The sequence below is a fragment of the Micropterus salmoides genome, unplaced genomic scaffold (assembly GCF_014851395.1).
Source record: "Micropterus salmoides isolate LMB-PRFRI ecotype aquatic unplaced genomic scaffold, ASM1485139v1 Ms_hic_scaffold_19, whole genome shotgun sequence".
In the NCBI taxonomy this organism is placed as follows: Eukaryota; Metazoa; Chordata; class Actinopteri; order Centrarchiformes; family Centrarchidae; genus Micropterus; species Micropterus salmoides.
Genome location: NW_024041039.1, coordinates 2,471,220 through 2,485,766, shown reverse-complemented (window position 1 = coordinate 2,485,766; position 14,547 = coordinate 2,471,220). Strand labels below are relative to the sequence as shown.

The window sequence follows — 14,547 nt, the reverse complement described above, 5'->3', positions numbered from 1 at the left end:
AGAGGATTAATAAAGCAGCGGAGGGTTACAATATACGGTCAGACTGCCTAATTATTATCAGAATTTCCCCAATTAAAGAAAAAAAAAAAAACGAACATCCTATTTCATGACATTTAGAACTACCACCGTCGCCTGAAAAGTGTTGCTGATGATGATATCAACAAGTGAAATTATTTTTGTTTCAAATCACAGTGTAAAATGGGGATAAATAATCACATCTATAAAAAAATAATTGGATCATAATTGTGGCCGTCCTGGTCTCTAATTAAAATTTGTCCTTTAAATCTGCGGTAATTAAAACGTCCCCACACAGACTCCTGCCCACAAGTCAGAAAAGCAACTCCATTATCAGTTTGAGAAGAAACGAAATGCCGCCGGATCTGAAGGCAGCTCAGCAGCTGGAAGAGCAACACGCCTGAAATCAGCGACAGCATGCGACCCCCCCCCCCCACTGTGTGAAAACAGGGGGATACGAGGAGAGAGAAAGAGAGAGAGAGAGTGTCAGACAGAGAAACAGACAGAGAGAGATAAAGAGCCAAAGGTAGAAACTGATAAAGAGACCGAGCGACAGGGAGTGCTGTCTGCTGTGTGTTGTTGTTGTTCAGGGGTGGGCCTGCCTGTGTCTGTGTCTCTCTTGCTTGATCCTCTGTACGGTGGCCATTTTAGGACATTATAGACTTGTCACGCTCAGCCAGACAAATCACCAGCTGTAGTTTGAGCTGTGAATCAGCGTCACTACATGTTTATGTTAGCTTTTAACCTGATATAATGCTGGATTTTTTTGAAGACATGTTAGCATGTTTGCTACTCGGGCAGGTTTTGTTTGCACTGGTACAGAAATAATTTCATTCTTTCAGCCCGTGTTATGCAGAGGAACTGATCTGTTCATTTCATATTCACTGGGCTCTTACATTCAAGCGTTTTCATGGTGTGGGTGGTGTTGTAATGGTTTCTGGTGCTTGTGTTTTCTCTTTCTTATGCCGCCACGCTGTACCAAAACAGTTGCGTGGTAATAATAAAGTATCTAGATGCCAGATGTCAGCTGGGATTGGCTCCAGCCCCCCCGCGACCTGTACGCAGGATAAGCGGTTGATCGATGGATGGATGAACTTTCGGTCTCATTCAGTGCTCTGGTCCTGTAGTGAGCACTGCACTACAAATAATTGATTTTTAGATGAGTCACGATGCGCACTTGGACGATTCTGAATCGATTCACAAATGTCATTAATCGATTATCTAGAGGTTAACTGATAAAATAATGTTGATGGAACGAAAACGCCCGTCCGGAAGCTCAGCAGAACGTTTTTATGGCTGATAGTTCAAGTTGGTTTGTTGTCATTCATCCGCATAGAGAACACAAATGAACAAAATGCCGTTTGTCAAGGCCCACGGTGCTCAATACAAGATCCCAATAATCAACTTACAGGACACAAACATGTAGCGACACTAGCAGATATATTAAGGTGGAGTGAACGGGGGTTGGCTGGAGCGTTGTAAAGTGCGTAGTTCAACACGTATGTGACTCTATACTAATAACAGCAGCATCAGAAATAAAAATAGCAGGAGCAGAGGTCAGTAATAATGCAATGCAGTATCACAGTGAGTACATCTTTATCCTGTTGGTTTTACAGTCGCATCATAGCCCCATAATCGTAATGAGGTGCCTAGAAATTCCCACCCTTGAGGTGACGCATCGAGATATCCAATCGAAGACCAGATAATCGTAATCGAATGGAATCGTGAGATCAGTGAAGATGCACACGCCCCAACTTACACACGTATATCACTTTTGCAGTATTGTATGATTGTTGGCAAAGCACAGTGTGCATTAGGGTTGGGCGATGTCTACAATGAAATGAAACATCGGGATGGACGGTGCAGTCATCTTATGTGCATGTGCTCTCGCTCAGACTTCAATTGGTAGAATATTAAGTTACGTTACAAGTCGCGGTGCATTTTTTACAGAGCAGGTAAAGCAGTATTTAACACAGGGCGCAGATGTTGGTTTCAGTTGTTTGATGGGCTGCATCATTAATAAGCCGACGTCGCGGGTGGAAATATGGGGAAAGAAGACGATGTCTGTCAGCCATGGCCCAACCCTTGTGTGCATGCTATCAATGTTTTCTTGCATTGTGGGTACTTTCACGCACGTGACCTGGATGTCCTCACTGACCCTTTAACCAACAGTCCTCTGAGCTCCGTACCTTCCTTAGCGTAGGCGGCGTACACCCCCCTCAGCTTGGGTCTGTTGGACTGAAGCTCTGCGTCTATTTCATCCTGGTAGCTCTGAATTTCCTCTGTTTAAGATAAAAATGAAGAAGTTGAAAGTGGATCAGTCGGTCACTCGTTTTAAATGGCACACTGAGAAGCAGACAGTGAGATGCAGTGACATTGTACTTCTTGTGTGTTCTTGGTAAAGTCACGGCCTGTTCTTCTGAACTTTGCTAACCCTTTGAAATACATTTCCCATAATTACAATGTAATACGTTAGTACTGTAACATAATGTATAGTTAATTACATACGCGTAAACTGAACCGTTAAGACGAGGAGCTGTTTCCTCTTTGTACTGCAGTGTGCTCTCTTTTTTCCCCCTTAGCCACATCCAACACTGCATTTAGTCAAGGTCGGCCAAATGGCAAAAACGTCGATAAAAAACAAGAAATCATTACCAAACTTTGCTGTAACCTCAGTGTTTTGAATGTGAAACGTTAACACACTTTATTTTACAAAATCTAAAGAAAGGCGCAAACAGGCAAGGATACTGCATTCATACCTTCTACGTCATCCATCTTTTTCTTCAGCTCCATCTCCAGCTACAGGGAGGAAGACAAAGGGAGAAACGGAATTAAAAAATAAAAGCCTCTCCGTTCCAACAGTAAGTACAGGGTGAAATGATTACAGAGTAAAACATCTCGGTATAAAAGAACATCGTAACACCAGGACTGTGGGCGGCTGACAGCAGCAGGACATTTTCTTGCTAAATGTTTGGCTTGGCAGACACATCCAGGGTCAGATCTATTTTCTCTATACTGTAAAAGTAAAAATGATTAAACATTATATGACTTTTCTGCTTTTGCATCTTCTCCATGTCAGCCTCCAACTCCTTCTGCTGTTGTACCAGAGTACTGTTACCCATCCTGCTCCACTGTTTCTGTTACTAAGCAGCTTGTTTAGGCAAAAGCCTGGTACCAGAGTGTTGTTGCTGTTTGTGGTTTACATTTGTTGGAATATGAATAGTGGGGAGTGTGTTAAATGTTGACTGGTGCTGTGAAAAATAATTTCCTTCTGGGGACAAAGTCTGAAGTTCTGGAAACCTTGTAAGAAGAAATTGGCTCTTTGTGGCAAAAGAATATATTAGAAATTACAGCAGAAATTACTCAAAAAAGGAAGTGAAAGGTGGAATTATGAGAATGAAACTCTTCTAGCTTCCAACCACATCTCGTGGCTTTCATCAGCAGTCACACGGAAACAACCACAGCCTGTCTGCAGCCTCTTCTTCTGATGAAGGCGGCCACACACTCACAAGTGAGTTGAATGTTGCGTTTCTGTCAAGCTTTTGTAGCTTAGCTATAAAGTTGTACATTTGTTTGACTCCAGCATCCCCAGAAGGATTCATCTCCTGATGCAGGATACTGGAAGCACAAATCCTAATTGCCAAAAGCAAAACTCGACATAAATCGCAGCTCTGATGTGGATTAAAATATGTGCATGATTTACATTTATTTATTTTGCTTGAATGTTACTTTAAAAACCACAAAAGATGCAAAAGGAACCCAAAATGCCACAGCAGTGGGTGGTGATGGCGCAATGGATAAGACGCCTGCCTTTGGTGGGAGAGACCCGGGTTCAATCCCCCACTGAGACCAGAGGCGTGTGACCTCTGACATGTATAGCAGCTAAATGCATAAATGTAAATGTAGCAGAGTTCAGTCATGCGTTGCCTGATGCTAAGTTTGATGAGAATCCTGATCCACCCTCATGTCCGTTCTGTAAATATGAAGCTACACCTGCAGCTTCTCCATGACTAAAAGCCAACCCTCACAGTACAACGATCTCTGACTGTTTTACTTTAGAGGTTAATACCCTTCATTAATTATTGGAGAAAGCCTGAGGGCTGCATGTTATCATTAAGAAAATATAAGATGAATTTTTAATTTTCCCTGAGGGGATAATGAGTAATTTCATAAGTAGTGGGATTTTTTAGAATTGATAAAAACAGGACGTTCGGTGCGTTTTCTGCACCGTCGAGCTCGTTTGTCCTGATGCTACGTGTGTTTACATCCCCACCTGATGGGCTTTTTTCTTCATCAGTCCGGCTGTAAAGCAGGGTGGGTCACACTCTTGGTCCAGATCCATCTTCATGAACTCTTCGATGGTCAGCTGACTGGTGGGTGTGTCTTCAAACTCCATCAGTCTAATGCAGGGCGACAACAGGGAATATTAAAAGGGTCACTTTGGTATTCTTAGCGGGGGTTTTCCTGGCTCAGAATGGGCCTTTGGGGGGTGACTGCGCCCAACAGTAAGCACGGTCGGTACGCGTACAGTAAAGGCAATGAGTTACCTTACGACCCAAATGTATATATTTTCTGATTTTCTGTTATTTCTGACCATTTGATAAACAATATATCCCCAACATGGAGGAGTAAAGGTATAAATTAATGTATTGATAAATATTATGACTTAAAATAGAAAGTCAGTATAATAATATATTTACAGGTTACACTTTATTTGGATGATCTGCCTACAGATAGTTTATTAGTTGAGATTCACTAATAAAACCATTCTCTGAAATCAGCCTACAGCACTGTGGTTAAGGTTTGATTAGTGCCAATGTTTGTTCATTATAATCTCAGATCATAGTACAGGTTACTACAGCTTACCATTAGTAGCCTATGATATTAATTCCAGTTGGACAAAACAGCAGTTTCATTTTCGTGGGTTGTTTTTAGTCATTAAATTATTGTGCAAGACAAATGCTCTACTTGGTAGTTAGACTCCGATTTGTTTATGCAAAGTACTGTGCAAAAAGAACAACATTTCTAAAGTTTGCTGTAGTGCCTCAACCTTTTTTAATGTCCCTCCTGGGTGTGATTGGTCGGTTCACGAAAAGTGACTATGATGAGCAACTAATGCACTTGGAGATCGGGTGCCCTGCATGAAAGGCTCCCGATCTCCATGCGGAGATTAGCAGGCAGGAGAGAACCGGTGCCGGTACGGCAAAGAGTAAAATGTAAGAGTGACGGTACTGGTGAATACCAGCACACTTCAAGCATATTTTGGTGTTGAAATGACCAGCAGGTACAAGAATCTGTGCAGTAGATGCTTCAGTCGGCAGCTGAACAGGCTGCCATGTTTTCCCTTCCGGGGCAATTGCACACATTAAAGTTACGTCCACAAAAAGTGCTTCTTTTTGCCACCGACAGGCTCACACTGTTCCACCAGGTGTCTGACGGGGAAACGCTGGTGGAAAGGGAGTGTAGTTTGTTGTGTACGTAGGGGAGCTGCTAGCAAGACTTTTTTCTTAATATTTCTCCAACTCAGATGTTTCCATCAGCATTCACAGTCCGAGCCTGTTGGTGGCAAAAAGCAGCACTGGAGAAATACGTTGCAAGACTGAATTAATCTACTGCTCATCATGCACCTTGAAGGTTTGACTTTTTGGCACAAAATAAGACAAACAGACAAGCCTCCATCTTCAGTCTGTCAGTGACAGAAGTTTCTTTGCTGAACTCCAATGAGAACTGTCCGAATCTAAATCACCACCCACCTTTTTCTGATTGTGGTTTCACACACTTTCACAATGCCGATGACTTCTTTGATGGTGCGACGAAAGTCGTGCATACGAGCGGCAACGAGAAGGGCTGAAAGCAGAAAAAAAAAAAAAGACAACGTGATGATTTAACAAACAGGTTCAACTGACAGCTCTGTCACACGGGGCCCGTCTCTACAGTGTTTCAACTATCAACAGCAGACCGGGCTCCTTTTCTGCGTCTTCTATTATACTATAAATAAAACATGGATACACACACGATAAACAACGATATAACAAAATGTCCACGCACGTGATCAAGACTCAAACACACATTTTATGTTTGGTTTTTAGGCGTTTCTGCGTGGACACCTTGAAGACCGAGCTCAGGGCCCCTCAGCTTGCGGAGCCAACAGTCCGCCCCCACACACAAACACAGCTTTAAAAAGGAGTAACAACAACACCAATATTATGCAATGAATTGCAGAACGATCCTTCAAGGGGAACGGTTATATAACAGTCATTAGAGCTGCCTCGCTCAAGAGCCTGCTAAAAGATAGATGCTTCTGCTTCTACATGCACACTTCTAACAGCCTTTAGGACTGAAGTGCTGCTTTTTAGCTCCGCTGACGACTTTCTCAAACATTTTATGCCCTTACCTTGAAACCATGTAACTTCAAAGTGGCTTTCCTTTCTTAATGCAGAGTAAACTTTGTCATTTATTGCTTTACATTCATGACCCCCTTAGTCCATGATCTCATTTCACAACTCGTCTACCCTGAAGAACGTTCTGCAGATACATGTTTGTGGCTCGTCAACAGAGATTTGTGCATCATATTTGGGAACAAACAAACTTTTCCTTCTTCCATCTGACTGTATCCTTCTCAAAGATTTATGATAAGCAATTAATTATTCAGGCAATGCAGCCGAAGGAACACACAAAGACGAAAACTGAAACGGTGAGCGTAAACATGCAGGGAGCAGAAGAGGCCGGCGATTCGATTTCAGGATGTCTCAGCGGGAGACGCCTCAAAGCCGAGCGTATTCAGGATGACACTAGCAGAGAGAAGAGCTCTGAGCTCAGCGGTTTCACATAAACTCACACAGAGGATGACGAGCAGGGCGGGAAACCAACACCAGACTGCGGTGAGTTTAGGCAGGTGCTGGCAGGTTTGCCTCACCCACACGTCTCCTTGGCAGATAACCCAATACGCAATAAAAGGCTCAAAGACATTTGGTAATGTAGCTGGCAGCAAATCCTGAGAGATGTGGGGGTCACAGTCCAGCAGCTACTGGACCGGTTGGTGGACAAACTATTACTGGCCTTGGGTTGATGTGCACGTGTTTCATCACTGATCTGTATAAAAGGAAATTCTCATTTCACTCGCCTCCTACAGGTCTCAGGTCAGGTTCAGCTACACAGTAAGACAACTGGGGCTGCTGGGGATTACCGCCAAGTTTGCCATCACAGGAAATACAAACATGGTTATGTATCTGACAAAATCATCATCATCATCAGATAAATGAAGCACTTGCAAAATGCATCAACCTTTTTGAAGAGTTTTCAAAAATACAATTAAAGGCCTTTCAAGAAGATTAAAGGCTTTTCAAATCCTTTCAAAAAGTCCATGTTCACCCATCAAACGTGGGTTTGCATGATTAGTTAAATCTCTCACCAGAAGAACAGAATAACAAGAAATCATTTTTAAAGATGTCCAAAATTCAACTGAAGATCTCAAAAAAAAACAAAAAAAAAACACAGCGTGCACATGTTCAGGATTTAAAAATGGAACAACCTGCTAGAAACAATCACACAAACATCCCTTTTTACAGGTGAATGTAAACGCAGCACCAGAACTTTTTTTGTGCGTCTCACATTGACAGACATCCGTCAACTCTGGCTAACACAGGAATTCCAGTGCCATTAGCAGTTATAACGCCAACCCAGACTACACAACGTTATCTCATACAGGTAGTGAGAAATAAACTATACATGGGCAGCACGAGTGTACAAAAGCATCCTCATGCTGAATATTAGTAATACCAGTTTCTACAGTTTGAACCTTCTGCTGTTTAACGTCAAAATATATGACTGGATTTCTGCAAGATGTCTTATGTGGGAGCAAAAACTGCAGTGTGTGAAGGAAAAACAAACTGGGGAGCAGGAAACCTCTGCATTATGCATTAAACAGCCATAAACACGCAGTAACAGTGCGCTCTCACCTTAAAACGGCTGTTTCTTACTCATCAGTAAGAAATCTATCCACCTTACTCACATCCAGGGATTGCCAAATGCTAATAGCCAATTCTGCACCCTAAGCTAACAAGGAGGTTTGCTAGTTGAGATACTGAACACTGTCCATTAATTTCTTCAGAGAGCTGCATGCAGTTAAAAAAGGCACAAAAGCAACTTCTGTCGATCTGCCTCCGAGATGAAAAAGAAAATCGGTCTAACGCAGAGTGTGTTTATATCAGATTTTGCCTTGTGCAGTTTATTTACATGTACTCTTCTCTTCTTTCCTCGCACAGAAACAATGACCACTTGCCAACTAAAGCATGGCAGTAAACCTGGGATGGTTAAAATCAAGGGCAACTGGACTGTGTTAAAGACACTCGAAGACGTTTCGCCTCTCATTCGAGAGGCTTCTTGATCTTTTCCCAGGAAGCTAAACAAACGCACACATTTGGCCTCGACGGCGGTTCAGACTTGGCCTCAGGGGTCCACAACGACCATAACACCTGCTGTTACAACAGCCAGGAGCGCTAACCAACCAAGTGGTATCTGCAGAGGTTAAATAGCTGGGGCTCCCTGCCAGTCAGAGAGCTGAACTCTCTCTGAGATGAGGTGTCAAGTCAAAGTTTATTTATATAGCACCTTTCAAAACCAGGGTTACAAAGTGCTTTACAAGGATGGAGGCAGCACGAAAACAGTTCAAAACAACACTTAGAGATTAAAAGAAGCATTAAAAGAGCAGACAGTTACTCAGTAAAACCAGAAACAATACAAACAAAGCAATTCCAAGGCAATATCAATCAAAACTGGCGAGCATGATAACTCATGTTCAGAAACACTTAGAGAAAAGTTATGTCTTTAGCTGTGACTTAAGTTTGCCATCCTGACTGCCAGGAGGAGACGGCTCCACAACCAGGGGCCCAGGACGGCAAAAGCCCGGTCTCCTCATGTTTTTAGTTTAGAACGAGGTAGGACTAGCAGACCTTGCTCAGACGACCTGAGGTGCCGAGCAGAGTTATAGGGCTCAAGCAGTTCACTTAAATTATGTGGTGCAAGATTATTAAATTCCTCATAAATGAGGAGGGAGATCTTGAATTGGATCCTGGGTGTAATCGGAAGCCAGTGCAGTGACATCAGAATCGGGGTGATATGAGAGCGATAAGAGGCGTATCGTCTTCTTGTATCTTCAAACAAACCCAGCTGCCCTTTAGTTTAACCTTCCTTGGATAACTATGACCTGGATGAAAGATAACCTTTGCAGACATCATGGCAGTAAACATGCCAGAGTTATGAAATCCACTTCTATTCCTCCCTGTCAGAATGATGAACTTCTTGTGCTGTAAGGTTAGAAGAAGTAGTGACAGTTACAAAATGTCACTGGGCAGCTTTCAGGAGTATCTGAGGGCTGATAGACGCCAACCGAGCAGAGAGCATTAATCACTTTCTCTCCTCAAGTTTTCCTCGGAGGACTGGAATCGGGAATCCTCTAATGACACACCTGCAGCTCGGAGCCTTCGGGCTGCTGCCAGCACAGATCACCCGAGATAAAAATATTTAACGCCACCTCGTCTCATGGTTACCTGCTCCGCAGAGTCCTGACGGCCTTCGTCCGGTGTGCATCCAGTCCCTCTTCATCCTCTGCACCAGCCTCATCGCAGTCATGGAGACTTCGTGGTTCTTCTCCCCAAATTCCAGCATCTGGGCGAAGCGGGGGATGTAAAGGCACGGGTCTGTTGAAGACAAGAAGGTTTTTTTCTCTTTAAGTTTGCGTAGATTTAAGTGTTCATACTATGCATGATCACAATCACGTCCTTTCAAAGCCGAAACATTTGTTCCTTCAGATATTTCTGCCAAACGGTGTTGCACCAGAGAAGGCAGGCTGTGCTGCAGGAAGTGACCCGGATGTGGATGCATAAGAAGATTTAAAGACATTTCTTACCACTGCGATACTCTAGTAAGTTGTTCAATAAAAATCTACCATTGTGTATTCTGACAAATCTAGATTTTATAAAAATTAGGGCAGTTAACGCAGTTTATTTAAAAATTATTATTATTGATGATGAAAGTTCGTTGCCCACTGGCTCTGAATACACATTCAATCAAACCATGGGTCACAGGTGGGGGGGGGGGGTTGATCAGCCTGCAAATCAGCCACCCAAACAAGCAGCAGAGGGAGGCTTCAGCAGACTAGCGTGTGGGAGAAGCAGATAAACAAAAGCAAGACAAGCAAACAAACGCCAGGGTGAAGTGGAGAGCTTCACATTGCATGCTGATTAGTAAAACTCCGTGAGGATCAGTCTCTCTTCCAATGATTTGTGCTGCGCGTCACAGACAAAAAATTCAATTCAATCAGGGCTCCGGAATCTAACTCGTTTTAACAAGCTAGATAAAAGGTAATTCCCTGGCAGTGGCAAATAGCTTTGGTTTAATATTTGATTACATTAAAGATTAAGTTGAGATTTACAAGAAATATTTTATTGCTGCTGTGTAAAAGGGATTACTGCTGGTAAAAAGCACCTTATTTGTTTCAAGTGTTTACAAACCACATGTCATTACACTCTTGTGTATATAGCAAAACATTTCAATTAAAAGTGTAATACACTACTTTAGAATTCATTATTTAATTTTGCGCAGAACTATGTGATTAATTGAGATTAAATTTTTTAATCGTTGCCCAGCACTAATAAAATTTAAATATTTCTGTTACCAAAATACCACATTAAAAAAACCAAACTTATGCATCCTCATCTCAGACTGAATCAAATAACGTTACCGAGCTGCCTGAATTATTAGGGCTACGTCCAAAATCACTTCCTATTACTTATTTGCTATGTAATGCAATATATTTAGCCTCAGCCATTGTATTTGCGTATCTGAATTGTGAGTGTGTAAATCTATTCACTTATCACAATGGTACAAACCTCGTGTCAGTGGTGATAGAACATGTTAATGAAGTGGATGTTAATTCTGAAGTCTTCATTTTGCTGCTCTCTATAAAGCAAACTATTAAGGATATCATTTCAGACACGGTCCAGTTGCCGCCTCCTCTGCGCTCCACCATGTAAAATCTTTTACTTATCACATGCTCTGTTTATAGCTTTTGTTTTTTTGAGTAGCATTAAATCAAACTACATCTTATCCAACCCTGTGCTGTAAAAATGATTCGATCTACCTCGTGTGTAATCTGAAGCGGCTGCAGCGCAGCACACAGTTTATGGCTCCAAGTGTCCTGTAATGATCATATTCATCCGATATCAGATGTGTTCGGCCCCTAAGATCCTGCTGCCAAAATTCTTTAGCCAATTCACTTTAACCAGTGAACAGCCTGCTTGTATGACCATGTGACTTTTGTTTACAAGTCCTGATAGGCCAGCGTCTGAGCAATAAACAAACCACATGCAAAGACTCATTTTTTCCACTCTGGTTCAGACCAAAAAATCCTGCTTTGAATTCACACAGATTTAAACTTCCTAGCACCTGTGAGCTTCCCAGTAAAACGAGTGTCCTACTGCTGACTGCTAATTAGCTCCACTGGAGAACTTGAGGATTAGCATTTGGCTCCAAGCAGCCTGGTTCTCATTCAGTGTCTCCGTCCAGATTTCAGCAGCTGGTGAAAGGATCTGAACGGGCAACCTTCCAATCAAACACTCACTTCTCAACCATTTTGATTCTCAAATGTCTGAGAAACTTGCACTGTGCAGCTCATCATAAACTTTATAGAAAAATACTTTAAATTCAGCCGAAGAGAGAAAAGCTATCAGATCCGCCGGCTTTTTCCATGAAACAGCCTGGCAGCTGGCCAGTTTGCCTTTAGACATTTGTGTTCTAAAAATGATTTTACCCTGCTAAGAAATCTAATTTAATACTAAAATTAGAAGGAATCCTCTTTCCACTGCAGCCGGGAGACAAAAAGCTGGGTTTCATGCCCCGGCTATGACAGTGGAGTCGAATATCTTTGAAGTCAGTGGCTGTGTTTAAAGAGCAGTCCAGTGGAAAGCTGGTAGAGCCAGATGGTAATAAGATCCAGGCTGATTTCCCCCCCCCCCAACACACCATGTAATGATACGTCTGCAGAGCTCGCCATTGCTGCTCCAACTTTCACTGGAGTGCCGGTAAACGCTGGGCCGGGCCAGAGCTCCATAGAAAAAAGAGGCTGTTTAAGGAAAAAGAAATTCACCTCTAGTCCTCTTTCACCGTCAAACATAATCAATCTGTGATGCTCAAACAGCCCAGGAGTCATTCTGGGATGGAGCGCTGTAGTTTACTTTTTCTCCTGTACCCACTTTCCCTCAACCCGCTTCGCCTCCTTGGACCACCCCCAGAGAAGGGTGGCGAACGTGCTCCTTTCAATCAAAGGCAGGAGCAGGGATGCATGAACAGCATTAAAGTGTTATCATGTCAGCTGTGGGGGAAGCTGCGCCCCTCCCTCAAAACCCCAACCTGACTTGGAGCTGCAATGCATTCTGGTCCATTTTGTTACTGTGGGTGTTTAAATTGGTCTCGGGGTTTCATGTTCTCTGATGGACTTCTCTTGGTATGATTGTCAAACTGTCAGCTCTTGCAAGAAGCACCTCACTCATCCAAACCTGATGGATACTGATGTTTTAGAGCAGGGGTTTTCAAAGTCTGGGACTGTTGGGCCTCCGCTCAGACAAAGCTTAGTTTCCCCGTAGACTGTTTAAACGAAGTGGACGTAGCCACCGTGACGTCGGATGGTTTGCGGACCGCCGTTTTGAAGCCTGTAGTTTGGCATTTTGGTCGCCATCTCGGTTTGCGCGAAACAAAAGTGACAATTTTTGGACAAAAGGGTGGAGCTGAGGAGGGATTAGTGGTGGCAACTTGTCAATCAGCTTGTAGCCCCGCCCTAAAGCATCCGCTGCTTTCTGGTCTCTGTTCCTCTAAATGGGACCATAATTTACTAAATGAACATCATGCTGTGTTGAAGAAGACTTGAAACTAGCGACTGAGACCAGAAACTCATCAGGAAAGTGTTTACTGAGGGAATAAATCAGCTGACAAGTAGAAACATTTTCTCACAGACTTCTAGACAATCACACTTCTTTTAGTAAACAGTGGAGTCGAGTAGTTTATGGCAGGAGGTTCCCATTAACAGACAGAAACCCAACAATCGAGCAAAGATGGCCGATATTGCTGTTCGACATAACTTAAGGTTAGACCAAATACAAAACAAGTTTCTGACTCTGACAAAGACAGTAAACTTCCCAAAAACTAACTCTCTCTTTGACCAAATCTCACACACACGTTGGCTAATCTATGTGACCTTTTAATAACTTGTCATATTTTCGCACTTCCATTCACGGAGCCTCCCACTTTGAAAACCACTGACTTAGATCACTGCAGGATATCTGAAGCAGTTTGACGTGATGCCACGTTGTTTGTTTGACCAGTTATCCCCAGAAACAAGATACATCAGAGGCAGTTAGGTACCATCACAGTAAGCTGTTCCAGGGTTTTACAGTGTATGTAGTGTAGGTTTTGTAGTGTATAGATTTTTGCTTGTACTCCTACATGTGCGTTAGCTTGATGCGTAGAGATCACATGCACACTGCAGGGTTGTGTTTATCCACCACTATATTTACCACTTCAGGATAGTATACCAGTGTTTAACAACAACATTTTATTTATTTATTTTAATATTTTAGTGAGGCGTCGATTCAACTTTATGCTCATTTTAGACGCTACAGTTTCTATACATATCTATATGAAACTCACCCAGAAGCAATCTCACCTTTAACCTTGTTTACAGGTTTAGTACATTTTGGACATATCTGTTAATTGACATTTGATTTTTGCAATTTCAACTCTTTCCCACTTTGTACAGCACAACAATTCCTGTTGGAAATAATGAATTAAATCTTAAAGGTCCTGTCTCATCTTCAGACAACACTTTCTGTCATAACACCTGTGGGCACTAACATGCACTTCCTGTGCTCTTCTTCTATCCCCCTACATTTCTCTTGTATTATTGCACTTTTGTGTTAACCCTTACTTCTCCCCCCTAGGTATTCACCCCATTGATGCGATACGTGCTATTAGCTCTTACCAGTATGTATTGTCAGTTGCAGATCTGGTGCTGTAGTTGATGCTCTGTAGATGTTGTTCCTTAAATGTAAGTCGCTTTGGATAAAAGCCACATGACTAAATGTGATGTAATAAACAGCCAAACACTAAACTCATGAATTATATTTTATGAAACGCAGATTCTTTTCTTTTTTTATAAAGGTCAAATCTTTATATGCTCATTAGATATTATCATTTTGTCTCCACCTTGTTATTAATATAGAGAAAGAGTTGACATAAATTTTAATGACATAAAACCACAGCGCGCACACACATGGAGCAGAGCCAGGCTGCAGCCTGTTTTATGTTTCGGGGTGATCTGGCCTCATTACTCCGCCGGGCTGGAGGGTCATATTTAACCGACCTTCTTTTTAATTTTATTTTTATCTCAGGACCGGGTCTGAGCAGCGGACAGAGGCGGAGCTGTGACGCACTCTGCAGAGCAGCTGAGGGAGGCGCTCAGGCTCTCCTGACGTCAGCGCA

The 14,547-nt window shown here is 42.5% G+C and overlaps 1 protein-coding gene across 2 annotated transcripts in view; it reads right to left on the bottom strand.

Annotated features, from left to right (window-relative positions):
* LOC119910127 (transcription factor IIIB 90 kDa subunit-like) overlaps positions 1–14,547 on the bottom strand; it is a 113,641-nt gene that overhangs the window by 72,110 nt on the left and 26,984 nt on the right. For both annotated transcript variants that reach the window (XM_038728534.1, XM_038728535.1), the window contains exons 7-11: positions 9,564–9,713; positions 5,769–5,862; positions 4,289–4,415; positions 2,775–2,814; positions 2,205–2,297 (exon numbers count right to left, since the gene is read on the bottom strand). In XM_038728534.1, coding sequence (XP_038584462.1) covers positions 2,205–2,297; positions 2,775–2,814; positions 4,289–4,415; positions 5,769–5,862; positions 9,564–9,713 — 504 coding nt within the window. The remainder of the gene's footprint in view (positions 1–2,204; positions 2,298–2,774; positions 2,815–4,288; positions 4,416–5,768; positions 5,863–9,563; positions 9,714–14,547) is intronic.